Raw genomic sequence first — 27,744 nt, 5'->3', positions numbered from 1 at the left:
TAAATGCAAAAATAGAAATATCTTTAATTAGGGGGTCTCAAATGAGCCAAATCGCGAATCAGACAAATCAGATGTCCGTGCATGTGTTTTCGCATACTTGTGTTGAATTGGTGGATCCATATGGCTAATTCAGATACATACCTATCATTGTTTAGTAGCCTTAGCTTAACCATTACCATTAGTCATCGATAAGGCATGTTCAAAACACCAGCTGCTCCGCAGTCTTTTTCGCTAGGGCAATATCATTCCCTCATAAACTGTCGGTTCAAATCAGTAGTATCCACCCTATGATATTAGTGATAACTTGTCGCATCTCAAACATGACGCGGTTGCATTTTGTGCACAGCAATGAAAGGTGAGTGCTTCTTGCAACAATTGTTCTACTCTGAGTTGCCGATTGACATAACTCACGATTTTATCATTGATAAAAACAGCCTTTACTGTGGCAACAGGTGCCCGTCTTATTGCCAGAGAGTGGGAATATTTATTTCAAACTCCTCATGCTTGCATCACCGACCGCCTTCATAATACAGGTTTGGTGAAACGAGCAAACGTAGCTCTAGAGAAGCAATGACCTGTCATGCTGCATGCCTGGGTTAGCAAACTGCCAACGGCCTAAAGCGACTTGGTCGGATCGTCTGAATCACACCAGACAGGCTTCCGTAGCAATAGCGGCTTTTCATGATAACCTCGCACGCCTCTCTCATCTCCTTCACAACATGCTTCGTGAAGGTCTCATGCTCCCTTCATAACATGACTACCACTCGCTCCACCCTTTACGCGTCACCATAAGAGCACGATGGCGACGACACTCATCAGTCACTTGGGTGTCCATACTGCCACAAGCCGCCCTCGAGCAGGAAAGGGCGTGCGGGACGCATCCACAGCACAGGCGGTGTCACCCAGTCGACTCTGGCAGGCGCAATCTCGGCTCAGAGGGGCTCCGTCCGTCCGCATGCCACTACATGGCCGCGTCCTGTTCGGGAAGGCACGCGAGGACCCTGACCTTGGGTTGTCTTTGGGTGACTCCACAAACACTGGCCTATCGTCTGCGAGAACAGTGCCGCCGACACAGCCGCAAAAGATGGCAGGCACCGTTGGTCGAGTCGAATCATGCATACACACGGTGTGGAAACTGCACTTAGTCGACGACTCAAACACGTCTTAGACCTACGGCGCTCCTAAGTGTTATCCCCATAGACCCTGCCGGTGCATCCGTCTTCCCTTCAGCAGATTCTTCCGCCTTCGTTCGTCTCATCCGGACAGACTCTGATGTCTACGTTTGTCTCGTCCGCGCGGACTCTGATGTCTCCGTTTGTTCCGCGCGTTCAGACTCTGATGTCTCCGTTCGTCTCATCCGCGCAGACCTTGTCGTCTCCGTCCGTCTCGTCCGCGCAGACTCTGATGTCTCTATTTGTCCTGTGCGTTCAGACTCTGGCGTCGCCCTTCTTAGCCGAGGCTCGTCTGGCGTCGCCCTTCCTGGCCGAGGCTCGAGGGGTGCCTTGGACGCTGGAGAGCGGGTACACCTCGCCAGCGCCGGCGTCCAGCGTCTCCTCACCCTTCTTGCAGTCGGCGTCTGAGTGCAGGTTCACGCCGCTGACCCTCTCCTGGACCGGAGAGAGGCAGAGAGGGGCGCACCGTTAGTCGCGTCGAGTCATGCTTGCACACGAGTAGGGAAACTACACCTGACTGACGACACAGGCTCGCAGCAGTACCAGGGACAGAGCCGGGAGAGGCGTCGTTAGCTGCATCTTTGAAGCACACGGGGATGAAAGCTTTGCTGACTTTCGCCTGCATCGGCCCACTGACACACTACTAGTCATGCTGTTGAGGAGAGCGCCAGGCGGCTCTGTTGGCGTCAGCCTTTCGTGACACGAGACAGGATTTGCACTGTTTGCAGTAACAGCAGGTTATCTTGCTCGGTGACGAACGCTCTTGCTGCACTTGACGGGTAAGTTATCCCGAACGCCAAAACTTATATCACGCACCCATGGCATTCACTGAACATGCCATTGGCAAAGCTCTCTTGATTTGCATCTCCTTGCTCAGAAAGTTTTCACCAAAATTGGGTCACAGACAAATGGCTTATACAGCCATTTTTTGCAAAGTCTACCACCGCCAGGCAACACAGAATGACGGTTATTATTGCCGAGTGTGGCTTTGTTGTGCCAAAAGTACAACAATCTCCGCCTTTTTATGGAGAGATTGTTGAGTATTGCATTGAAACACCGCTTAGCTACATTATGCTGTATTCAGATTATGCCCATGCATTGTCATACATTAACACGGATGTGACCATTGGTCTTTGCAAAAGGCGGAGCGAGGCTCGCATCCGTAAACAATAAATAATATGGCATACTCTCGTCAATCGCCTGAGTGAAGTTCACGTATTTGTAAGTGTCCAGTCCATCGAGACACGAACTCATGAAGAGCCTGTTTGTACGCGGAAAATCATACGTCCTGCTGGAATGGGATAATCTGAGCCTAAAACTAGAAGGCAAAGGGCTCCTTAGCACTAATCATGCTCTAGCAGAGTAGTCAGTAGTTTCCCGTAGCATTTGGGAGAAGCCACTGTGCGTTAAGTTGGTTTGTAATTTAGATGCACGCGGCTAAATACTGCCATTGGACTGGTCTTAATGAGAGTGCTAGTACCCGTTTGTCTGAGGATTCCGATCGCAGTTGACTGGCACATTGCTGTGTTGTATACACTGCACATATGCACGCAGAACCACGAGCACACTGTACAGCGTGTCTTCGTGTGACGCATTGGGATGTCACAAAAGTGCGCCGCTGATATGTTTAGTCGTGATATTCAGCTGATTAGCGTAAATGCAAGCTAATGAATGCCAACAATAGAGGGATCATCAGAATATATTTCCAGACGGCCGTGGTTAAACTTGAGATTGGCGAATATTGATTTTCTCCCGCCAGCCTAAATAAACAAAAATCGATTAAATGTTTGAGGTTTCTGGCTAGTTCCCCCATCTTCGACTGTTCATGTACAAAATAGAGAAACAAAATTCCAGGTGTAAATCTATTCGGTCGGAGGTTGTCATGTTTCTGTATCAAATGATTCGGAATAGCCAAACCAGGATTTTTCAACTAAGCCTCCATTCCATACCTAGCAACTTGGAACCATCATGGCCCAAGGAATTGTGACAAAGATTCTAAAAGGATGTCTGTGGAAGAACACAGCTGAAAAAGGATCCCGCAATCTTTTTCATGTTTGGACAATAGCCCATATTGCTAAAGTAAGCACGGTGAGCTTTTGCGTGACGTGCACACCCGCAGTATTTCACACACGACGTGCATGTATCTCGGCGTGCACTACCATCGGTCGAAGGCAGAGAGTCGGCGCTTTTGAATTTGCTGATATTGACCACCCTTTCCGTAGTGTTGGCTGCAGCATGGCAGCCTGCACCCTCTCAAATCCCTCCTCCTAAAGCCTACAGTTAGATGACGGGGCTCAAATCGCAACCAGACCAGGCGCTTCTTCCTTTCAACCTTCCCGCGCCCCCTCCTCCGCAGTCTCCAGTCTTCGGGGCTGTAAACGTGTAGCATGTACACCAACAGGGTGCAAGCCCAGGTGGTGTTACGTCAGCAGACGGCACGTTCACAGCCTGTACGTCAACCGTGGCGCCATGAACGGCGAGTGACAAGCGTCGCACCTCAGCTGCCTGTGGTCATAGAGGACAATGTTGGAGCCACTGACCCCTTCGTGGTACGCCGGCTCGGGGTCCCAATGGCCGGAGCCGCGCCCCAGACGCACGTAGATGAGCGCGCCGCAGGCGAGTGCGGCGCAGACCGCAGCGGCGATCGTCACCACCATCATGACGCCGCCGTTGCTGGTCATGGTGACGTCGTTCTCGTGTTGCGGGCATGCGATAGATGGTACCACCAAGCCGACCCTCGCCGACACCAGGCGAGACGATGCCTGCAGATGTTTGATCTTGGTCATAGAAGGCAGAACTGACAACGGAGCGGCGCAAACGAGAGAGACACGGCCACAGAGGATAGCGCTGACAACAGAGCGGCACAGGGAAGAGGCGACGGGCGTGTGCTTGGTTCCCACTTGTTCTTACGTGGAAGCAGGACTCCGGATCCTGGCTCCCAGCGACTCTTTTACACACATGGAATCCTGGATTTCGTTCTCATTGCTTTTTACAGACACGAGACCAGGGTTGTTGGCCCCCGCTCGCATCTTTTCATGCACCACACCACGGATCTTGGTTTTCAATAGCTCTTTTCAGACAAGATCCCCGGGCCTAGTACACAGGTTCTTTTGAGAAAAAATTGAACTCGGTCTCCCTGCTATCATTGCAATATTGGGAAATAGCGGATTCTAAATCCTCATTTTTCATCGTTCATTCACAAACTTCTCGCCTGGTTCTGGGAACTTTCGCCTGGAAGGGAACGTTTCACACTTCAATAATTTGAAGATAAGTATCAGATATGATAAAACAAGCTTAATTACAACTATTGATACGGTTTTAAGCATAAAATACTGCTCTGGGCAGCAAAGTTTCGCTGTTTAGTAAATATGCTCCGCGATAAGTCATTGTTTGATTATGTCATCGTACCTTGCACAACATTGATAGAGAGCCAATGGACGACTGCTATTGTCTGGAAATCGTGCCCACAAACGATAGATATGGACAAATCAGCCATTATTTTTTGGCCTTGATTGCCGCATGGCTTATGAAATGGCAGGATTTCAATAACGTTGTTATGGCGTCGTGAATGCCAAGGTGACTTAAAAATGCTCTCCCCGAAACACCCCCCCCCCCCCCCATTTTCACGAACATGTGACTCAGAAACTAGAGGGGCTTAGGTCTTAAGAAGGGCAGGGCTGTGAACTGCGCCGAAAGGCCTTCAAGATGGCTAGTTTATATTAAAATCCCATATAAGCGTGAAACATTCTCTTTAACGATTATTTTGCTAGCACTTGGCCCTAGTTCCGCCTACTTTTTCATAACTTTCAAGCCATGGTTTCTGCCTATCCCCACCCCACGGATTTCCTATTTTGACAAAAGAAAACAGCAGACACCGGTTGCCATTACGTCTGTCGAAAAAAATCAGATCGTGCACCCTGGCTCTCACAGCCTGCTTGAAAAAACATATTGCAGCAGAATATAATAGATTGAATGGGCAAGGTTAGTGTCGCAACAACCCGGTGCATCCATACCAAACCAGGCAGCCTGCATAGGATTTCCTCGACAGGAGCGAAAACGTTACCGCCGGGCGACCAAAACATGAATTTCCACGATGTTTCTGATCCAAATGCCATTCAGCAGGCGATTTCGGCGAATAAATGCAACACGTATTCAGTTTATCACTGTTGGTCTAACCCCACTGGCCTAGTGTCAAGGCGTCATATCCAAAGCCAAAGTGTTTCTCTGGGGGCTAAGTGTCAAAGTTTCTTCAAAACCTTGCGACTTTGGACCAGCTTCCCGCGAACCGCTCAGCATGATGTGTGAATCTCTTGGTTCAGGGAAGGTCAAGACCCCCATTCCTCCTCCCCTTGGCTACTACCCCGGTCACATCATCTTGTGCCCGGAGGTAAAGAATATCCCGGCAATTTTTCTGATTTATACACGGCTTACGTTTATTGTTTTTGTTACACAGATTTGGGTTTTTTCAGTCGTGCAAAGCTGTAGGCTTCTGAGCACAGCGCTGTCAGTCATCTTTTTAATGCATTGTCTAACGCTTGATCCTTAGTCAAGTGCCTCGTACAGCAGCTTTTAGATTCTTGTTGAAGTTCAATCGTGAGAAGTTCAGAAGATGAGTTGGTATGCTGCACGTTCTACGTTTTGCTCATCATCACGCTTGTTTATTTCTAGCAGATTTGTTGTGTTATTTGGGCAGGAATTATTTTTGGACGCTAAATGAGAACGCTTTTTCTGATTATAAATGAGGGTCGTCAGTAATCACTTAGCATCTAAACTCACCAGTTATTTTTGGCTCACTCCGATTTTTAAAAAAACTTTGTTTTCATAACTTTATATCAGCTGTAATGGACAACCCATTGTTTGATCCATAAGAAGCGCAAAATACAAACGCTGGTTTTCCCTATCCATGTAGATCCTGTTTTGTGCCAGTTCCTTTGACAATTTCGGTCCGGATCTGGTTGCTCGCTGGATCCCTTTTTACAACCACAGTTCATTATTGGTTCCAGCTTGATCTCTGGGCACGTTCCATGCTGGATCATGATCTTTGCTAGATCTGCTGACAAAATTCGTACTATCCTCTGCACAACTCCGAGCTAGAGCGCACAGTTCCTGTTTAATTTGCAGACGCATTTCCGCCGAATCTCGGATTCTTTGGATCGACCGGCATAATTCAAGGCTAGATTTGGGCCTAGCTGAATCTTTCGGTCAAGTGGCGCGTTTGATTTGGATTTTTGTTGAGTTTCGTGCCGGGGTGAAACCAGGTCCCACTGATCTCCCTAGTAAAGCCCGATACTTGAGCCCTGCTCGTGCTGGACCCTGCTGCTCAGGAGCCGTGAGGTAACCACGAATCAGTTACTGGAAAGATCTCTTGGAATCCATCATATGCCTGAGGGGCCTGCGCAGGTAAAAAGATAATCCACATAATCGGGCAATCCTCACATCATCTCTCTCCCCCGCCCCTATCTTCCCTCCGCCCCGCCGCCTCTGCCCTCGCCATGCCTCCACCCATCACCCCTCGCTCACCACCTACTTTCCCGTTACTTCATACCCACACCACCCCTCAGGGATGGTGAGAGGACGGGATGAGGATGGGAATTAGTATTCATCCCCTCGCCCCTTCCCGTTACTACTCAAACCGTCCCTACCCCTCTTCCACTCGCCACCCCGCTACAATGAGCATCTCCTATTTCCCTATGCACTACATTTCCAAACGTGCATCTCCTCCTCTCACAAATCCCTCCCTTTACCATCTCGCCTCAACCCCATTACCTCATGTAATTCCGTCACAATCTTCATTTCACACGCTCATCCCTTCATCACTTCCTTTCCTTGTCAAGTCCCCCCTCACAGTCCCTCCCCCCCCCCAGACAGCTCATCCCACAACCACCTCCCTTCTCTTACCTCCTGCCCTCGCCACATGCTTCTCTGACCATCCGTTATTCCCCTAACCATACTTCCCCGTAACCATACTCCCCATACCCCAGCTCTCCCCCTCGCCACCCTTCCCGTTCATCACCTTCCTCCTGATCACCTGTCCCCCAAGCTCGCCACCCCTTCTCTCTTTCCACACCTTTGAACATCTACCCTCACCGCCTTCCCCCTCCCCCCCACAGCACCTCCCCTTCCTCTTCCCCTCCCTTTACCACCCCGCTCGGCTCACCACCGCCTCCAGTTCGTCGGCGTTGCTGGTGACGAGTTGGTGCAACACGGCCGCCGACACGGCTCCCGTCTCGACCGCGGCCGTGTCGACGTCCCGCCGCCTCCGTCGGGAGGTCACGGTCACGGGCGTCGGCGGCGCGGTCAGGCTACCCCCGGAAGCGGTCGCGCTAGAGGCGTCCGGCGCCGCTGTAACGGTCGGCGCGGCCAGCGCCCGACGCTCCCGCCGCCAGAGCACGACGAAGCTGAGCACGATGTGCGGCGGCCTGTTGGTCGGCGAGGGCGAGACGTAGACCCACTCCAGCTCCGAGGTGTTGAAGCCCTGTGGTGGGGGAAGGGAGTGATGGAGACCGATCCGCATGGTAAGGGACCTAAGTCAACGTCCTGATGAGCATCATTGAGAAGTCATGTTTTGAACGCTAGAAAGAAGTATGGATGCTGCATCAAGCCCGGTAGAATAGTCTGCGGTGCACAGATCTGCACAGAATGCCAAATAATTGTGGCCAGTGTTCCAATTACAAGCACACTCACCCTTCCCCTGGTCATGTTGAGAATGGCCGTTCTAAAGAGGTTCTCCTTGACTGCCAGCCATGCAATGAACTCCATCCGGACTGGATCTAGTATCAGCGTCACCACGCCTTCCATCTGCTCAGCGCTGAGCTGCTGCAGAGTCTTGCTCTGAAACGTTGACCGGGTGAGTCAAGCCGAGGCCAGCAGCTCCCGGCTGGACTTTGGGCATTGCTTCATGTAACGTTTTGCACCGCAAAATGGTGCCGATTCACTGATTGTCTCACTGGAACGATCCCGATTCGCTGACTTTGTCACATACAGTTTGCTCACATGGAAAATCTAAAAGAAAAAACTAATGCCACTATTACTCCTCCACGCTGCCTGTGGGATTGATGCCTGCGTCTACGATCCCGGCCGGTTCCGTAAAGCTCGAGCACTCGCGTCTCGTTTGGCCGTCGGGCCCCCTCACCACCGAGGCAGTGACCCGACCGCGAACCCACTCCGTCCGCGCCCGATACGCCGCAGACTCGGAGCCAGGCGCCCGCGTACGCGACGCATTGCCGGGCCAAGCCACGTGCCTCGCCCAGACCGGACCGGCGTCAGGTCAATCCCGCCAGTGACGTCACTGGAAGTCCCGTTCGAATTGCACGCGCCGGCAGGGTCATGGCAACGGCCGGTCATGCATTGCAAAGCGGCAATTAACGCCTGAGGTTAGCCAGACTGCGGCAAGCATGGAGGAAGTGCACCTTCAGAAGGCACCCAACACCCGGCGGGGCCTGTTCGGAACAGTGCGCCACTGCGCGCGTCGAAGGCACGCCACGCGTGCACTGTTACTTAGTGCCGGCTCTGAGCTGGGTCTGGATGGGCTCGCGTTTATGTAGCGCGAAAATGCCATAAAACGTTCACAGAGGCAGGGCAGTGACGGATCAAGGCGACTTCCCTACCTTGAACTACAAATTCTCTCGGTGTCACTAGGTGGATTGATGCATATTATTGTCACCAGCACCAATGAAGTTCAGGCAGAGCAAATAATTTTCGTCAATATCTTACCTTCGGATAACCATAGTACTGCATGGGGAGTTCATCCTGCGCGTCGCCAGTAGTGTTAGAGGCAGAAACATTCGAGGGGCTTGGTGAGACGGAGGATGCTGATAAAGTCGTGGAAGTGTGAGTGCCAGGGGCGGCACTAGAGCCCCCGGAAGTGGTCTCCTCTTCAGCAGAGGTGGAAGACGAGTCTGGCAGTCCTGTGGACGCAGCAGCGGTTTCCGCAGACGCGGTTGTCGGCGCAGGAGTCGCCGCAGGTGTCGTGGAGTCCGCTGCAGACGTCGCGGCGCTCTGGGACCCGCCGGTCGCCGCACCTGTGGCCGCTGGTGGCGCTGTGGTCGCCGCTGCAGGGGGTGCTGACGTCGTAACGACAGATGGCGATGAAGTCGTCACGGCATTGAGTGTAGGCGGCGCTGCTGTCGTAAAGCCACCAGCGCCTGCAGGTGGAGCAGAGGTCGTCGTCACTTCCGCCAGCTGCGAACTCGCCGGAGCCGGTGACGAGCTTCCACCAGCCGCTGCCGACGATGAAGACGTCACCGCCGCTCCGGCGGGCGTCGGGGTCGATACCGTGGCCGACGTCTTCTCCAACGTCGTCACCCCTTCTCCACCAGCTCCAGTTGTCGCATCCCCGCTACTTCCCTCCGCCATCTCTGAGGTTACAGCACTGCTTTGCGCTGCCGTTGCCGCTGTCGCGCCCGGCGTCGGGCCATCAGCCCCGGTGCTGGCGGCCGAGACGGAGCTAGGGTCGGCGGTACCCGTAGCTTCGGTACTGGAGGCCGAAGTAGAGCTGGGGTCGGCGCCGCCCGCCGGGGGCGCCGAGCTGCTCTGGGCTGGTTGTGTGGTTTCAGTCGGCTCTGTGACGTTCTGACCGAGGCAGAGGGCGCAGCAGGCCAGCGCCACTGCAATACACGGGCGCGAGGCGTTAACACGCGCCCGGGTGGCCGGCTGGATATCCTTTGCTCGGGTGGGGGGGAGGGCAATTTGACCCCATGAGATCTCGGGAACCAAGAGAGCTAGAAACACCAAATCTACAGGGTGTCTTGACCTGTAAGTGAACTCACTTAGGCCAAACTTTCAGGTACTGGGGTCATGACCTTTGGGTCAAACAAGGTCAAACAGGGTCACCATGACCTTTTCAAGGTCATGGTGACCAAAATCATACAAGCTGCTCTGAGTTTTGTACTAAAATAAGCAACAAGGATTACGCTAGGCGGTATGTTCCGAAAAACAAAATGTTGACCTGGGTTGCTATCAAAAAATTTGAAATGAGCACCAGAAAGTACCAAATACAGCAAGCTCTGGAGTAATAAAACAGGTTGGTTTTTACCTTGGTCTGACCATTACACCTGACCTTAGGTCAATGTAATTTGCTCATTCAACTGTTGTATTGTCTTAAAAGCGTCTCAGAGATGTATGGCTTCGTCTAACACTCCGTTGTTGCATCAGATTGAACGATTCCCTTGAAATAGACTTTGCTGAAACCGTGGCCTGACTTTGACCTGCCATAGATCAGCGACCTCACAAGGTACATTTAACTTTTTATGCCAAACGATCCGCTATTTAATTTTCTACAGTTACGCCAAATTTGGCGCGGCTACGCCGCGCCGTTAGGAAACCGTTTCAGAAAAAACCTTCGGGGGAGGGTCACTTTGACCCCCATCCGAGCGTGTGTTAACGGACGCTCCGATGCATCAGCTGCCCGTTTTGACAGAGCATGCTTGTGAGGGGGGAGGGGTTTAACCTCCACAGTGACGCGATTGCTGCATGGCCTTGTTGAAACCTTGATTCCTAAACGATCAATTTTGCTCTTTTTTACCGTGATGGGAGGAAGACTACAAGGAGCCAGAAGCGAAAACTTCATGCAACATTTGATATTTAAAATCAGGTAGAAAATTAACTGATTTCAAAGACCACGCTAACGATGGATAATTCTCGTTTTTTGGGGGAAAAGGGTTAAGAGGCGTCATGTCATACCTCATGATACGAATAGCGATCTGTATTATTGAACACACCCTTTCATAATGAACATTCGGGGCCAACACCAGTCACGCGGTAACGAATGTAAATCAGGTGGAATACGTGCATAGCGACCAGGAAATTTTGACAGCAGCCCGAAAGACGTCTACTGCTTAATTGTATTGCGTCCTTCCTTTATCAATCCGCACCGTATCTCACTTATAAGAAAAATGGACACTATCCTGCAGCAGGATTGTCGGATAACGCGAGCCTGAAGGACTATGACCGGCGAATGCTGCGCCATGAAACTCGTGTTGTCCGTAAACACTCTTTTAAACCATGCAAACTAGCTTCTGCTCACTGTCAAAATGGTTCGAAACAATACATCCGGAATGCCGCCTGCTGCCGGCTGTCTTATAGAGGCCGATAACACACCGGCCGACATAACGCGTGGCAAAAAAGCTGGGTGTAGACACCTGAGTGAAGGCGACCGACAAAAACTGCGCCGCGCCGCCGACACGCGGGCGTGATCGGTCACGTTTCAGGCCGTAGCCACAATCTGGTTAATGTTGGCAACGATGAAGCGTGTTGGAACACGGTCCTAGCCAGCCGAGGCCACGAAGTGCTGAAACGCCTTTCTTAAGCGCTGAGTAGGAAGAAAGTTCTTCTAAGCATCGAGCAGCCAGACTTTAACAGTCCAAGGTGTTTTTCGCTGCTAGAAGTACGTGCTTATGGTTATTATGAAAGTAATGCACCCTGTTGTCGTTGAAGCTCACCCATAATGTTTCTTGAGAGATGCATGTCGCCGAATGGCTCGATGTCGCCGGACGGAGCAGCGCCTGCTTCCCCAGACTGCTACCTCTGCATAGCAGAAGTGTTCAGTTTACTAATTCCCAACGGACTTTTGTATAAATGGATCCAATTAGCTTTTTACACGGATCCGTCGATGCTCATCTGAAACAGAAGAAGTGTTTGCGTCAATTTCGTGAGTGCTTGCAGGCAGCATCGATGGCGTGTTCATTGGTCGCGGTGCACGAAAGAGTGACGCAGTGCACTCTGGAGTGGCCTGTCACGTGGCCTGACATGTACACACTGCTGAGGAGGGCAATGTGCACCATTCATGCATAGTGAGAGAGGATATAAGCACTTGTTCGGAACATCCGTATCGCATCCCATGCATGGAAACAGATAGAGAACACGCTGCGTGGATGATACAGGTAAATGTGTTACTTTCATTGTCCGTTTCGAGCATCAACTATACAATTTTCGAGTAGTAACCAGCTGGAGCTTGCAAGCCCGATGCTGACGTTTTAAAGAATACAGCAATGGTCGAGAATGTGCAGTATAAGTAACGTTAGTCAGAACACACTGGAATATTCGCATTACGCCAATATTCGCCAATCGGCGCATTGTTAGCAAGATGACTGATGCGTCACCTCAATAATTGTTGATGACTGTGACATCAGCTCGATAGCCGTTCCACTTCGTGCTTTAACCATCGACCGACGAGAAAAGCCTCAGAGGACCACTGCGACTTTCGAGGAGCTATATCCTTTCAAGTAGAGGGCACATAGAATGGTACATATTTCAGTGCGAGTTTGTTGATATCTTCACACGCTTCGGACAGCTTAAAGATGCCACACATCATAGATCATATGGGCTCAACTTCATGCTGATGTACGACGAATGCAAAACGACGGCGTTAAAATGCAATCGGGCGGTGTTACCAAAGGCTCATAGGCCAAGTCCTCCGAGTGAAAACCGTACAGGAAAGAGTCTTACTTTTCACATCTTGCTTATTTACATGTTTTGGATCGCATCATCCAACGACTGAGGCTATTCAGTGATGCTTGTTCTGCTGTGCGATGCTTAATCATTGCTTTAACTGGATGATGAGACCGGTGCCTACAAGGCTTAGCCTGTTCGAGCCACTTTACACGTTGCAGGTCAAACCCGCCTAATGACTTGCTAATTCGCGCTTGATTTTGTGTTCCAGGGATATACAATGCCGTTTTTCGCCACTTTTAAAGTTCACACAGCATTCGAGATGAGAAATGAACCTTATTTTGAAAATTTCACTCCATTGAAATGGTTTGATCCGCCAAAGGACATTTGCAGTAATGTCTCGTGAGATCCGGGGGGCGAATGTTGAGGAAAGGAATTCTGAATTCCACGAATTCCGGCGACGGTGATCCCATTTTTTCCCGTCAGGCATCTACAGTCAGGGGCTTAAATATCGGATGTTGTGTTTTCATTGTTGCTGAAGAAAGAGAAAATGTCAATTAGCGTCTTCAGATGATCGCACGTGAAAAAATGACTCGAAAGAAAATTGAACCTAACGCAGCATCATACGCGCTCTGCATGAACAGCGAGCAAAATATGCTTGTTGGCAGAGGTAGCAAGGATACGTACTTGGGCACACCAGCGCGCTCGTACTCATTCTGACGATCACTAACCGTGCGGAAAAGATCGAAACGGAAGCATCTGCACCGCGGGCTCTGCACTCGACACGTGTTTCCGAAACACGTGTTTTTTTAGGCCACTCATTGTAAGTACCACCCTCCCACAAAGCTTCCAGGTGGCCGCGGGTGAATTAGAGGGAGCGAGGTGTACCCGACCCTTCACGGAAGCCCCAAGCTGGCCGTTAGCGAGGGACGAGAAGCGAGGCGCACCCTCGGTTGGCCAAAGGGATGGCAGGTGGCCGTCACAGCTACCAGAGAAAACGTCCGCCACAGAGAACCGTACCCATGGCGTTAGCTGACGATAGAAGCGTCTTTTTTGTCGATACCCCAGGTTTGCTCACGAGGCGTGACTACCGGGGACGAGCCGCTGCTCCCTTGGAGGCTGCCGAGGGTGTGAGCGTGCGCATTTCACACGCGCACGGATGACCGCTTGAATACCGTTCGATCGGGGGGGGGGGGGGGGGGAGGAGGGGGATTTTCGGCCTACACCAGCCACAATTTGAATTTGCGATCTCAAAAATTGAGAAAGCCTTGTATCAAATTCAACGCGTGAGCTGGTCTGTATGCGAACTCACCGGCGCCAAATTTGAGATCTCTAGATCTTGAGCTACGCGTCAAAGAATGCCAAACTCAAGATTGGTGTCCAAAGTGCCCCAGATCCACTCATGCACCCACCTTGAAATTAGATTCCTGTTTTGAGCGGGATTTCACTGGTGTTCATTTGAAGTCGGTGAACCTGCTTGGCCTTTAGCAGATCATGATGATCAAGAAACTACGACATTGTTACTATTTTTAATTTGAATTAACCCAAGAATTTCTCCAGGCGGCACATGCCTGTAACACATGGTTGATCGGGGTCATTTTAGGCCGGTGACTTACTCTGACCCCTAATAAGTTCATGGAAAATGTCTGTTGCGGTTCGTTATTACAAAATTCGAAATGTACATCACAAACTATCCCATAAAGCAAGCTCTCCAGTACAAAAGTAGGTCGATGTTGACTTCGATCCGACCTTCACACATCACCCTGGGAAATGGACTTTGTTGTAATTCCAAATTTAATTGCCTCATTCCTTAAGAAATGATCCCACAGACGTGTAACTTTGTCTAACACTCCGGTGTCGCATCAGATTTAACGACTCTCTAGAAATCGCCTTTGCTGACAGCCTGTCTGACCTTGCCACCATGCATAGATCAGCAACCTTGCATGGCGGGTCTAATATTATTTCTATTAGAAGGTTTGCTACTCAACTGCCTACATGTAAGCAAAGGTTGGTGCGAGTTTGCCGCACCGTTCAAATTTTATTCCGTAAAATTATTCAGGGGTTTAAATGGACCCCCACCCTCTCCTAGGAGAATATTAAAGGACTCCCAGTCTACGTGCCGATACTGATTAACATTGTCCTCAATCTGTGTCACACCTCCGCATGCGACCTGGATGGGATATCCGTCCACCTGGTTAACATTGGTCCATCTGTCATAGGTCCGGTACTGCTTTAGCTGGTTAAAGGGAGTGTTCTACATTTCCATGGGGGTTTTCCCTGAAATAGCCATCTTGAAGGTCATTTGGTGCAGCTCACAGGCCTGCCCTAAGTAAGACCTAGACCTCTCTAGTTTCTGAGGCACACGCCTGTGAAGATGGATAGGTTATTTAGGGGAGTGTTACTTAGACATTCATGACATCATAATAAGGTCATTCAAATCCTGTCGTTCCATAGGCAATGCAACGGTCGAGGCTAATACAAATATACTGGTCGAGTCATTCATATCTGGCGTTCGTGAGCACGGTTTTCCGATGTAACGGACGGCAGTTGGCTGTCAATCAATGTCGTGTATGTCACGATGACACAATCAAGCAATTACGTCTCGAGGAGCATTTTTGCTTAACAGCGGAATTGTGTCCCCGTCGTGGAAAATGCGGAGTAGCCTTTTCTCTCTCAGTATATCCCATAGCGATGAGTTAGCTTGTTTCATCATATCTGATGCTTGCTTCAACATCTTCGACCGTGAAACATTCCCTTTAGTTCGTGACTCTTCTAAAGTGACGTTCCTGACAAATGGAGCCATTCACTCGTCAGTCACATTCACAAATCACGTAAACCAGTAATAATTCCAACTTCAGACCAATATCCATTACACCCGTCATATTCAAACTGTTGAGCGCATTGTGCCGCGCCAACTTTACCGGTACCCTATCTTCAGTCATTTCCTCTCCGATGGCCAGCGTGGCTTCCGAACCCACCATGCCGCTGAAACGGCTCTGATAATTATTTCTGACCGCGCGCTCCTGGCTAACGACAACCAAATTTCGTTTTTTGCCTGCTTGATTTAAAGGGAATGTTCCACATTTGAAGATATTGGGGCAAGCATCAGATGTAATGAAATAAGCTCACTTGTTGCCACTGGTTTCTAAGTGCAAAATACTGCTCTAGACAATGAGATTTCACTTTTTAGTAAATATGCTCCTTAATACGTCGTCGTTGAATTGCGTAATGAAATGTTTAAATGACCTTGAAATAGTCTGCACGAAAAGGTCTGCACATATTCGCGGGCGTCTAGCTCAGAAATTTGATGTTTTTAGTCTTAACCCGCACCATAATGAGGGGTGGAGGTCAACACGATCCACATAAGTTTTTTTGAGAATACCTCTCCGGCATACCGATCAATCGAACCTAAATTTTCCGCAGTCTATGATACATTCATGCTCATGTTTTGACACCAAAAACGTGTTTTGGGCTTTTCTGGATTTGGAGCAGCGAATATTTTTTGTAGGACACTGCACGGCGATCTATGGCCGGCGCGAGCGGCGAGCGGCGACAGCCGATGCCGGGGAATGCGTACAACGACCCAATATTGTTACATGAGCGGAACCTTATAAGGCACAGATAAACATATACGTTAAAACACACAAGTGCCCGCCATTGTACTAAGAACTGAACAAGTAGCAAGGTTGTGTACGTTTTGAATCACCATGAGGCATCGTCTCGTATACACGGTTTAAACCGAAATGTGCCATTATCTGGAAAATTTTAGCTTTGATCTCGCATAATCAGGTCAATTAATGAGCTAGCAGCATGCAAACTATTGACAGTCCTAAGATCTCGTTGAGACAACTCCCGCATCAGCCCCCTCATCAGTCTCCGTCATGAAAAACGGCAAACAGGATGGATCTCAAAACACAACGGTGATCCTCATTCGCATATCGCATATCCGTCATTATCTTCCGGCCAAGATACTCCAGACCATCATAGACGCCCTGGTGCTGTTCCAGGTCCGCTACTGTCTCCCATTGTATACGAGCCGCACCGGTAACAATCCTTCGAAAATTTGAATGTCTTGAATTTTTCCTCTAGAATCCCTAGGGGAAAACAATTCAGCCAGTCAGCGGACGTCTGGGCATCGCTAGGTTGGCTTGAGGAGGATCTTATGATGTGCCACTCTCGTACTACTGCACAATATTGGCTCGCTTAGAGCCCCAGGGTCCATTTCTTCCACTTTTCTAGCCGACCGTGAGATACGGGTTGGAAGCACGCGCTGCGACAGCTTCCTGGGCCTCCCGATGGTTCGAGCAGAGGATGGTGGGCGTAGGTTCTGTTACCGCGGATCCGTGCTCTATAAAAATTGCCAGACACAGGGGCGTAGTTCCGCAAAGCATGTTATTGGGCTGGTTAGTGAAAAAATGGCCTAACCTACCCCCAAGATATGTCAATAAAGAGGTGTCTTCCCGGATTCCGCTCACTTTCTTCCCAACGCTAGAAGGGAGCGGGGGGGGGGGGGGCTTCATGTTTTCATGATCATCATGTTTTTATTGACCGTATAGTGGGCATGCGTGTTTGCACGTGTGCATTCATTACCGTTGTAATTTGCATGTGACGACAGGCAACAAGGCGCCATCAATGTGTGGACTTGTCTCGCACATGGTATGGTAGACTCGAACACATGGCACGATCGGCTCCAACACGTGGCACGATCGACTCCAATACATGGTACAGCGGCGTATGGGCTCACCTGGTGCGGCGCGACGACGGCAGCGGCAGCGGCAGCAGCAGCTCCCAGCACTCGCCCTCGGCACGTCCGGCGCCCGACTGGTGTATCAGGTGCGGTTAACGCCTCTCGTAACGACACACGGCGCCGGCGCGCCCCGGTCACTCTCCGGTTTCGAGCCCCAGCGCGGCTGTATGCGGTATGCGGCTAGGTATGCGTGCTCCTACCCAGCGGCGAAAACACTACCGATTTACTTGATGTGATCATCGCTGACAAAAAGGTCTCTTTCGCGAGCTATGTGGTGCATAAAAAGAGACGAAAATAGGGGCAGCGTACAACAGAAAGTGTTAGTGAAGAAGCTTCTAGAGCTATTTTTCTCCGGTGACGCGATGCGCCTGCGCAACTTTGGCTGGTTGTCTACATGATTAACCCGTTATCAGATTAAATGACTTTTTGTTCAACAGAATTTCTCATATTTCACCACATTTCATGATCCTCAAAGGTTTGGGGTGGTCGTAATGTAACTGAGCGTAAACACGTGCAGATTATTAACCACGGTACTAGAGCTGCAAACTGGTACCGACAAAATGACCGTATCACGCCCTATCACGTTGGTTTGAGACATGAGCTGGGGTACCGTGCTGACAAGTCAGTCAGAACTTACCCGGACATCGATGGCTGGACTCTTTAATGTACCCCGTTTCTGAACTGGGCGCGCCAGACATCCGTTTAATTTCCGTGCGATTGTTGATTGGAGCAGTGCGCCAATACAGGTCAAAGCCAAAGCACAGGTCAGTATCAAGCACTCCATGCCGTATACGAGTGGACAGAGAACGGCCGTCATATCTTTCGGTTAAGTTCAAATCTTTTGGACTGTGTATGATAGTTTAGAATACGCTAACTTGGTGTCTTTGTCTTGCACCATGCATGACTCTTACCATGAAAAGCCATGAATCGCGGAAGAGGTTCGAAGAGATGATAATGACGATGACGTCTATATGTTTGTGAGACAAATCATGAAGTTCAAGACATGGTTTTTTAAAATGCTTTCAGCATATTTGCGCTGCTAGTTCTCGGACTATCCAAGTGAGGCCAAGTCATATTGTTGTGCCCACATTGCGACATTACGCCTTACGACATTACGCCATTACGCCCGTGCCTTTGCCGACCAAAAAAAGCATTATTTTAAAAACGATTCACAGGCATGCGAGCACTTGATTAAAGCGAGCGTTTCACATTTGTAAGGAGTGTTGCACTGAGATGAAAATTTTAAAGATCAGTCGGTGCAGTTCATAGCCCTGTCCTTTTTATGAGCTTGAACCCTCCAGTTTCTGAGATACACGCTCAAGAAAACGTACAAAATATGTTGTGCTCACTGCCATTCAGGCACGCCTGCCGCCATATCAGTCAATTAAATCGAGATATCCCATAGGTCATGCGACGTTCAAGGCCATTAAGGAATTATCACCAAGTCGTCCAGATCTGGCGTCCGTGAGCTTCCGACTTCCAGACGCTTACGATTTTATTAGTTATATCAGTTTCCTCGACAGCCCTCTGGATGGCTCATAATTCCGATTTGAAGTAGCCGTTCCTGCGGGAGAAATCTCATTTGACTTCCTGCTCACCACTTTGAAAGAAGCATGGTTTATTTGCCTTGCTTTTCCCACACTTCCTCGTCAGCATTTATTGCACAAAAAAATGAGCTTGCTTCATCATATTTGATGCTTGCTTTAATATCTTCAAATATTGAAGATTTCTTTTAAGCATCACCGTATATGTCATGAAAATGGCCAGAGGTTTTCCCAGACTTGACAGAACTTATCACAAAACACTCGAAAAATTACCGATGAAGTCGGTTTCTCACCGCTTGGTGTATTTCGTGACGAGTGGTAGGCGATTGATGGAAACGGGTACTGAATATCCGTGCAGCGGAAGCCAACGTTTTTTGTATTGTTTATTTTGTGCTATTGTCAGATCAGCGAAGGGCTGTTGGGACGGAGAAGCAACAACTACGAGGGAGGCAGCCGAAAATTACATCAGGAATTTTGCAATCGTACACTTACGTGTGCTAGAATGTAATTTGTGAAATGTGTGCTGTCAACGTATTATTACGCACGATTCTGTAATGGAGATCGTGATGCAAATATGGCGCTGCGAGTTAACTGAATAGTTCTTGCTCTCGACGTACGAGATCTCTCGCACTCCATGTATTTTGATAACATCTCTCTAAGTCTTTCACGGCTGAGCTTAAACTATCGAGCAATTAACAACCAATTTTGCCGCATATTTTTGAAGAACCAAATGTGTTGCTTTTTATTGATCTACTATCGAACCTCGTGGAAATGTAGAATTCGGAGTCATGCTATACGTTAGCCGGTCTGGGAATAGTGTTTGCTGTAAGAAACATTGGAATGCATCTCATGAGCAGATTAATGTCTCGGCGTTCATGTTCGCGTAACCATTCGAGCGGCTAATCTTGCGTCGACCGTCTGTAGCTAAATGTCATGAAGCATTACCGCTGGGGAATTGAAGGCTTCTGGTAGTAGACGATGAAGAGGCCCGATAGATATTTGGAAAAATCAAAGCATAGGGATGTAAAAAGCGCCAGTTGATAAAATAGTTTACCCCCAATTTCAGCAATGCAGTGATATAGAACTTTAAGAAATTCTTCATGACAGCTTCGGCTCACTGGGCCTTAAACGAGTTGTGACCGTAAATCACACCATAATATCCGCACGCAACTCCGGCACCATCGTTCCCCAGAGCACAAGTCCACTTTGCAAAAATATTGCAACGTAAAGAATAAGCCTCCTGTGAAATAAAAAACCGCCATATCCATTCCGTGATGATGCAGCAACGCTCAACATGTCGATATAAGCTTAAGTGTCTTGGATAAGCTAACCCCGAAAGATCTGTTTTCCCACTAAGCCAGATAGAATAAAAGCTGCTTGGAATGAATCACATTTGAGAAGAAATAGGCAATAACTAGCTGCAGAGGGGAAAAAATGTTCAAGAGGCCAAAGTTATGTATCAACAGGTGAGAAATACACATTCCATTTCGATTACGTGCTACTGCTGCAAATATGATGCCAGCACATTTGCCAGTGCATGCCTTTTCAAAGACCTGTGCGCAAGCTGATCCGGCTTTGCGTCACCTTTGAAACATATCCGTCCGTTGTGACACGCTGCTGCACAGCCCTCTGTTCACCTGTTTGTTCACGCCTGCATCTTGCACAGTACACCTCATCAGTCCGCTCCGGCGCCGGACTGGTGCACAGTACACCTCACCAGTCCGCTCCGGTGCCGGACTGGTGCGCAGTACACCTCACCAGTCCGCTCCGGTGCCGGACTGGTGCACAGTACACCTCACCAGTCCGCTCCTGTGCCGGACTGGTGCACAGTACACCTCACCAGTCCACTCCGGTGCCGGAGTGGTGCACGGTACACCTCACCAGCCCGCTCCGGTGCCGGAGTGGTGCACGGTACACCTCACCAGCCCGCTCCTGTGCCGGACTGGTGCACAGTACACCTCACCAGTCCGCTCTGGTGCCGGACTGGTGTACAGTACACCTCATCAGTCCACTCAGGTGCCGGACTGGTGCACAGTACACCTCACCAGTCCGCTCCGGTGCCGGACTGGTGAGGTGTACTGCGCACCAGTTCGCTCCGGTGCCGAACTGGTGCACAGTACACCTCACCAGTTCGCTCCGGTGCCGAACTGGTGCACAGTACACCTCACCAGTTCGCTCCGGTGCCGAACTGGTGCACAGTACACCTCATCAGTTCGCTCCGGTGCCGAACTGGTGCACAGTACACCTCACCAGTTCGCTCCGGTGCCGAACTGGTGCACAGTACACCTCATCAGTTCGCTCCGGTGCCGAACTGGTGCAGTGTCGGATTCGCACGCCTGTCCGAATCGGACACGGCACGGCCGACAGATATTGAGCACGCATATTAAAGAGTATGAAAATCGTCTGTTGCCAGCCGTACGTTTTGACAAGTTGTCAAATCAGCATAACTATTACAGGCGCATAATCTTAGACGTCTGGTTCTTTCATTGCCAGTCAATAAAAATCATGAAATTTTACAATGTCGCCAAACTTTCAGCAGCATACGAAAAATCACAACAAAACCACGCCTTAACACGCGCTCGGGCGGGGGGTCAAATTGACCCCCTCCCCCCCGAAGGCTTTTCCGGAATGGTTTCCGAACGACGCGGCGTAGCCACACCAAATTTTGCATAGCTGTAGACAATTGAATAGCGGATCGCTTGAAATAAAAAATGGACATGTACCTTGTAAGATCGCTGACCTATGGCAGGTCAAAGTCAGGCCATAGTTTCAGCACAGGCAATTTCTAGGGAATCCTTCAATCTGATCCAACAACGGAGTGTTACACGAACCCATACATCTCTGAGATGCTTTCTTAGGCAACAAAACAGCTAAACGAGCAAATTACATTGACCTAAGGTCAGGTATAAAGGTCACACCAAGGTCAAAACCAACCAGTTTGTTACTCAAGGGCTTACTGTATGGGACAGTTTCTGGTCTCGTTTCGAGTTTATTGGTAGCAGGAACCGCATTATGCATCTTCCATGGAGTTCTAAGAGGCTATAGTATGTCATTGACCTAAAATGACCCGGGTCAACATTTTGTTTTAGGAGCATATTGCCCAACGTAATCTTTGTCGTTTAGTCAAATGCAAAACTCAAAGCAATCTGGTATGATTTTGGTCACCTTCACCTTCAAAAGGTCAAAATAGGTCACTGACCTTGAATGACAATGTGAACTTTTGCTTAGAAACAGTTATCTAGGTCTGGGGCACTTTGGAGACCAACCTGGAACTTGACCTTGTTTGACCTTTTTTGACCCAAAGGTCATGACCTAGGAATATAAAACTTTGACTTAAGTGGGTTGACGTACAGGTTAACACACCCATGCAGATTTGGTGTTTCTAGCTTTCTTAGTTCCCGAAATCTCAGGGGGTGTCAAAATGACCCCCACCCGAGCAAAGGGTATCCAGTCGGCCACCCGGGCGCGTGTTAAGCACGTCTTATCGGATCCCAAACAAGGTCAATCGGTTCGCCGCTCGAGTCAGGGGTGCTATTTCCTTGCAATCTTGGTGACAGCAGTGCCGCAAGGAATGTAAGGTGGCAGCCACCCTTTTGTCATTGATCGAGGGGCGGTTGCCCATAGTGGCTCACCAAACGAAAAGCAGACCCTTAAGTCGTACAGAAGAAAACTTTTGTCCAGATGGGGGCCCCAAATGGCCGACACCACATGATATCAGTCCACATGAGATGATACAAAGGATGCGCCATCAGATGCACAGCAGGCCCCTCGAAAAGAGCAAGAAGCCTCAATAGCCGAAGAGGGGGCCTCGATAAGGAAGATTGGAGGCCTCACCATGCCGATTGAAGGTTTCTCTTTACATCCAGTAAGATGATTTTTAAAAAAGAGCGAAATCATGAGGATGATTTCTGGACAGGAATGAAATAGTTGACCCTAGATCGGTTTAAGAGGTCTCTCTAGATCTGTTTACCCGCTTGGCAAAAGCCGGCTGTGCCGCCCTGAGTTTGCGGTACAGAGTTGTAGATACCCATTTTTCCGTGTTCTCTCCTTTAATTTTGGGAACAGTTAGACGTTGGAAGGCATCCAGTTTGAGGACATGAGATGGGTTTGCACTGGTTGGGTATGCCACTTTAGTGCTAACAGGGCTGTCTCATCAGCTACCAGATGCCGACTCACAATACTGAAGTGACCACCAAAGCCACAGGGACAAACTCAGACGAGAACATGTCTGAAGAGGCCTGTCAGCACTAAACAGATTTCGACGGCATCCGCTATTTGATTACATTTTATTTGTTTCATTTTTTCTACATTTCATTTGTTTTCGGGAGCCCTGATTTCAATCAGTACGAAATAATGCCAAAGCTAACCAGTGCCAAATTCTTACAATACCAGCTACCACGTTTGTGCTCTGATCTCCAGTGGTACATGACAGCTCTTTTCTGGCACAACGCTGAGCTAACAGCATACGATGATCGCCCAAATCGCCGACGAGACGCCAGCCGATGGTTGTCGCAGTCGCCGACCAAAAATCTAGTGGTGTAGCAACCATGCTAAATCTGACTAAAAGAAAAAGGAAAGAGGAGAAAATCTTTAGAGACATACAGAAAGGACTCATGTGAAGGAGTGTCCGTGCTTTATCCTCTACTAGCTGTGTCTCTAAAAAGCTGAAGACCAATTTCCTAGAAGACTAATAAAGTTGCAGCAACGTAAAAACGGCATTGAAAATGTCTCGTTAAACTACGTCCGATAGAAATGTCTACACATTGACAAAGGTGACCTCTGACACGTCAAACCAGCCCAAAGGGATCATCCTGTTATCTCGAGAACTAAGTATGCTACAGTAATGTGGAGGCCTGTTGAATCGGTCTATAAAACCGCTATCGGACTTATTTTAATCGACACCGAAGCACGTCACCTGTGATATATCGGACTAAATGGGTGAAGGCAATTGTTGCATCAGCCCGTCCTCCGAAAGCAAGAACCACAAAAACCAAGTTGTGATGGGTAGAAGGGGTTTCACAAAGTAGTAAGATATGTTCCATTGGGTTTAAAATATTATAGCCTTTAGACGGTCGCATCCGGTCACAAAGGTAAAAGCTGGGCCTAACATAGCCTTGCTTAACCTGACCGGGCGAAAGCCACAAGAACTACAGCAACGCGCTTTAGCTATATAGATAAGAAAAAAGTCTTAAAACCTTATCAGAGTGCATTTCCTGTGAGAAATAACGTAATCATTATTTGTCACTGCTGGGCAAAATGTCGCCAGCATGACCTCGATAAAGGAGTCATAGACCATAAGCCGTGGGTCAAAAGCTTTCGATCTACACAACACGAGTAAGAAATAAGCTCAGGTACGCCAAGTTTCAGCCCCTAAGGTTTCCCACGTAGGCATCATATATTAGCGATGGGGTTGGTAAGGTGAGAACGTGGTGTCCCATGTGGTGAATTAGCGACTTGAGAATTACACTAAACTGCGTCAATAGCTGTCTGAAATTGCATCCTCCGCCAGATGGCAGTAGCTAAATCTTGGCTTATATTAACTAAGCTGAATCACGTATTATAATTATTCGTCGCAGTTTTTGAAAGCCAGTTCGCCACAGCTATCAATGTAATCCTAAATTACGTACGCCAGCCATTTGTTAATTTCAAAGAAGACTTTGCATTACATCAGAGCTTAATTCTAGGCTAAAAACCGACTAAAACGCGTAAACCGGATGTGAATACCAGAGGGAGTGCTCCTTTGTCTCGCTCAATAATGTTGCAGAACGGACATCAGCAATGCTTACCATAAACGCCCCCTATTTCCATATTAAAGACACCGATGCGAGGACGAGCAAGCGATAGCGTCCATGAAATTTTCGAGGAAAGGTTCTGCCGTTTTTACCCCTAAATGGCAAACGCGCGTGCTGTTGCAAAGTTCTATTATGGTACAGCATAAATCAAGTATTGCATTCTATCGAAACTTTGTCATCTCGATTTCACCAGCTTTGTCAACAGCCATCATAAAAGGAATGCTTCACATTTAAAGATATTGAAGCAAACATCAAATATGGTGAAATAAGCTCACTTTTAGCTGTTGGTCTACTTTTAAGGGAAAAATACTGCGCTAGATTACGCGATTCCTCTGTTAAGTGAAAATGGTCCCTAACAGATAATTGTTTGATTACGTCATCGCACCTTGCATATCAGTGATTGAGAGCCAATTGACGGCTGTTATATCTGGAAATCGTGCTCACAAACGCCAGACATGAACGACTCGACTGATGGATAATGGATTTGAAAAGCGTCATGCAATGCTGATGGAAGAATAGGATTTGAATAGCGTCATGCATGTCTGAATGACCTTGAAATGGTCTCCCCGAAAAAGCCTGTATCTTTTCGGGCGTGTAGCTCAGAAAGTAGAGAAGTTTAAGTCCTATGAAGGGCTGTGCTGTAAAGTGCACCAAATAATCTTCGAGGTGTCTGTTTCAGTTCAAACTCCGATGCAAATATGGAGCACTCCCGTAAATTAAAATACAAAGCCGTGAAAGGTTTTTGTGAATACCACAAGGGAAACTAGATTTTGCCTGATTGTATAAAGGGACGTTGGCACAGTTTGCGTGATGTTAATGAATTGAAAACAATGGTTCTCCCTGGTACATTTAGGTAAAATGTTATTAACCCTCGCCCTGAATGACATTATTTTTATAATGCGGAATGACAGGGGTCAATGTTTCTTCTACCCCTTTCCAAATTGTGAACGATGACAGCCCTCGGAAAACACCAGCAGATTGGGTATAACAAATTCCGTGGTTGTTAGAAAATTGTGTGCTTTTGGGTCACTAATTGAGCCCATTATGACAGGTCAAAGGTTAAATACAAACTGCATCAACTTTTAACTCATGTGGTTGTCACGGGCGATCAGAGGACACGCAACGATATTCTTTTTTTGTCCATCTGCGGTTGACAACATGTACAGTGCATGGCCGGAACACTTTCTGAGCATATGTCCCGACAAGAATTTCACACCGCACATGCACATAATATGCATCCACGTGGACAAGCCTTTGGTGAACATGGAGGGACTGTTTCATCATTTTGATCAGCGGTTGGTAAAGAAAAGCAGCGTGGACCTGCGTCGCGGTGCTGAGCGACATTGCCGTGATCCGGAGCGCCTATTTTCAGACGTCAGATGACGCATTTTGTTTGGAATGAAAATTGTGCTTTTTCATATCTTGAAATGCGTTTGAATAGGGCTTCAATGCTAGCCAGACGGCTTAGATAATAGGAGCGACATTTTCAGACACAACGATAGCTGTATGGATACTGCTGCCCATTTCCCAGGTATCAATGTGTGTGATTATAGTGGTCATTGTGAAAGTTGGTAAGATAACGTGCTGTGAAAATAATATCATGTTCAATATCTTCCTACATGTTTGATGCCTCCGATTTTCGACACCTTGGAGTGAGACGGCCGAAATCCATGCTGTCAGATATTGGGGCCCAGTGTCAAATACACACAAAACGTAGTGATTCGCAAAAATAAAACCCAACCAAATGCCTGAAGGAAAATTCAGTTAGGATGCTCAGCTCTGTTCTTGTCATCTTCTCTGTTTTGCATTGAGCATGATCGGCGTGGATGTTAAATGCGGTGATTGGTTCTCGCCTAAACATAAAAGAGCTTTGAAACACACCATAATAATAAAATACCATTAGTACCAAGAATATTATTCTTGCTTTCCTCAAAATCTGAACACAGGTGGGGTGAGACAGCAACTGAAAAATGTTCCGTCTTGCCTTTTAGGGGAGTCCAGTTCAATTAAAAATGAAATGAAACGCTACACGAAAATAATGCGCAATCAAATGACGGCAGAATGATTACACTTAGCACAATTTTTGAATAACATGTGCTCATACATTTTTTGATGGATTGCTTCCATATTTTACAGATCAAGTCCGAATGCATCGAGCTGCAATATAAAGGCGTTCCGTTTTTTAATAAACTGCCAGCTCTTCTAAATACGGCGCTAAAGAATACCATTGACCATTACGGGCCTTCAGTGACCTATGTACTAGTGACTTCAAAAAACTGCGGACCATTGGTTTTACTGGCCTGCAGAACAGTGACTTCACTGACCGGCGGAAAATGGCCTCGCTGACCTACGGACCAGTGGTTTAATTGACCAGCGGGCCAGTGACCTGCGTCACTGACCTACTGAGCAGTGATCTCACCGATCTGCAGACTAATGACTTCGCTGACCTTCGGACCAGTGGATTCACCGACCTACAGGCCAGTAGTTCCACTGTCATGTGGACCAGTGCTTCCCTGACCTACGAACCAGTGGCTTCACCGACCTTCGGACCAGTAGTTTCGCTGCCCTGTGGACCAATAACTTTACTGCCCTACAAACCAGTGGTTTCACCGACTTACAGACCAGCGATTTCGCTGCCCTGTGGATCAATGGCTTCCCTGAACTGCGTACTGGTAACCTGTCCGACCTGATGACTGGTGATGGGGCTGCCCTGTGGCCAATTAACTTGACTGACCTGTTGATCAGTGACCTGGCTCGCTGACTGACAGGTGAACTGACTCACCCGCCGTACGCGGTAGGCTGGCCGGCGGCTCGGTGGCGGGCATGCCCGGCCGTCGAGGGCGCGTCACCCAACACCGGGCGGAGCGCGGGGGAGCGAGCCTACGTGCCGGGGGAGCGGCTCGCCCATCACAGCAGAGTGGTAAACAGCGCCAAGGCGTGGCGGGCCGTGCTGTTCCCGCGCCGCTTAACACTCGCCGCGGACTAGCAGGGTCGGGATGCTCGTGCCGCCGGAGGTGGTGTCGCAGGGCACACCTGCCCGACATGAGCAGGTGTGCCGCGCGGCAACACCTGTGCTCGGTCGGCGGCGGTGGCTGTAAGAC

General features: G+C 48.9%; 1 protein-coding gene across 2 annotated transcripts; it reads right to left on the bottom strand.

Moving 5' to 3' along the window:
- Positions 1-450: 450 nt before the first annotated feature.
- On the bottom strand, positions 451-27,607 carry LOC119112678 (mucin-5AC). 2 transcript variants are annotated; one of them, XM_037236923.1, is made up of 8 exons: positions 27,378-27,607; positions 17,305-17,381; positions 11,612-11,789; positions 8,886-9,778; positions 7,857-8,003; positions 7,330-7,647; positions 3,713-3,934; positions 451-1,607 (listed from the first exon to the last, which is right to left on the bottom strand). In XM_037236923.1, the coding sequence occupies exons 3-8, from the start codon at positions 11,634-11,636 to the stop codon at positions 1,428-1,430; spliced, it is 1,785 nt and encodes a 594-aa protein (XP_037092818.1). In that variant the 5' UTR covers positions 11,637-11,789; positions 17,305-17,381; positions 27,378-27,607; the 3' UTR covers positions 451-1,427. The 2 variants fall into 2 exon arrangements, with proteins under 2 accessions (XP_037092818.1, XP_037092819.1); XM_037236924.1 differs by lacking the exon at positions 17,305-17,381 and having other exon boundaries at positions 27,426-27,607.
- Positions 27,608-27,744: the final 137 nt, after the last annotated feature.

This window comes from Pollicipes pollicipes, unplaced genomic scaffold (assembly GCF_011947565.3).
Source record: "Pollicipes pollicipes isolate AB1234 unplaced genomic scaffold, Ppol_2.1 Scaffold_7261;HRSCAF=8764_pilon_pilon_pilon, whole genome shotgun sequence".
Taxonomy (NCBI): Eukaryota; Metazoa; Arthropoda; class Thecostraca; order Pollicipedomorpha; family Pollicipedidae; genus Pollicipes; species Pollicipes pollicipes.
Note: the sequence above shows the minus strand (reverse complement) of the source record. Positions and strands in the feature narration are given on the sequence as shown.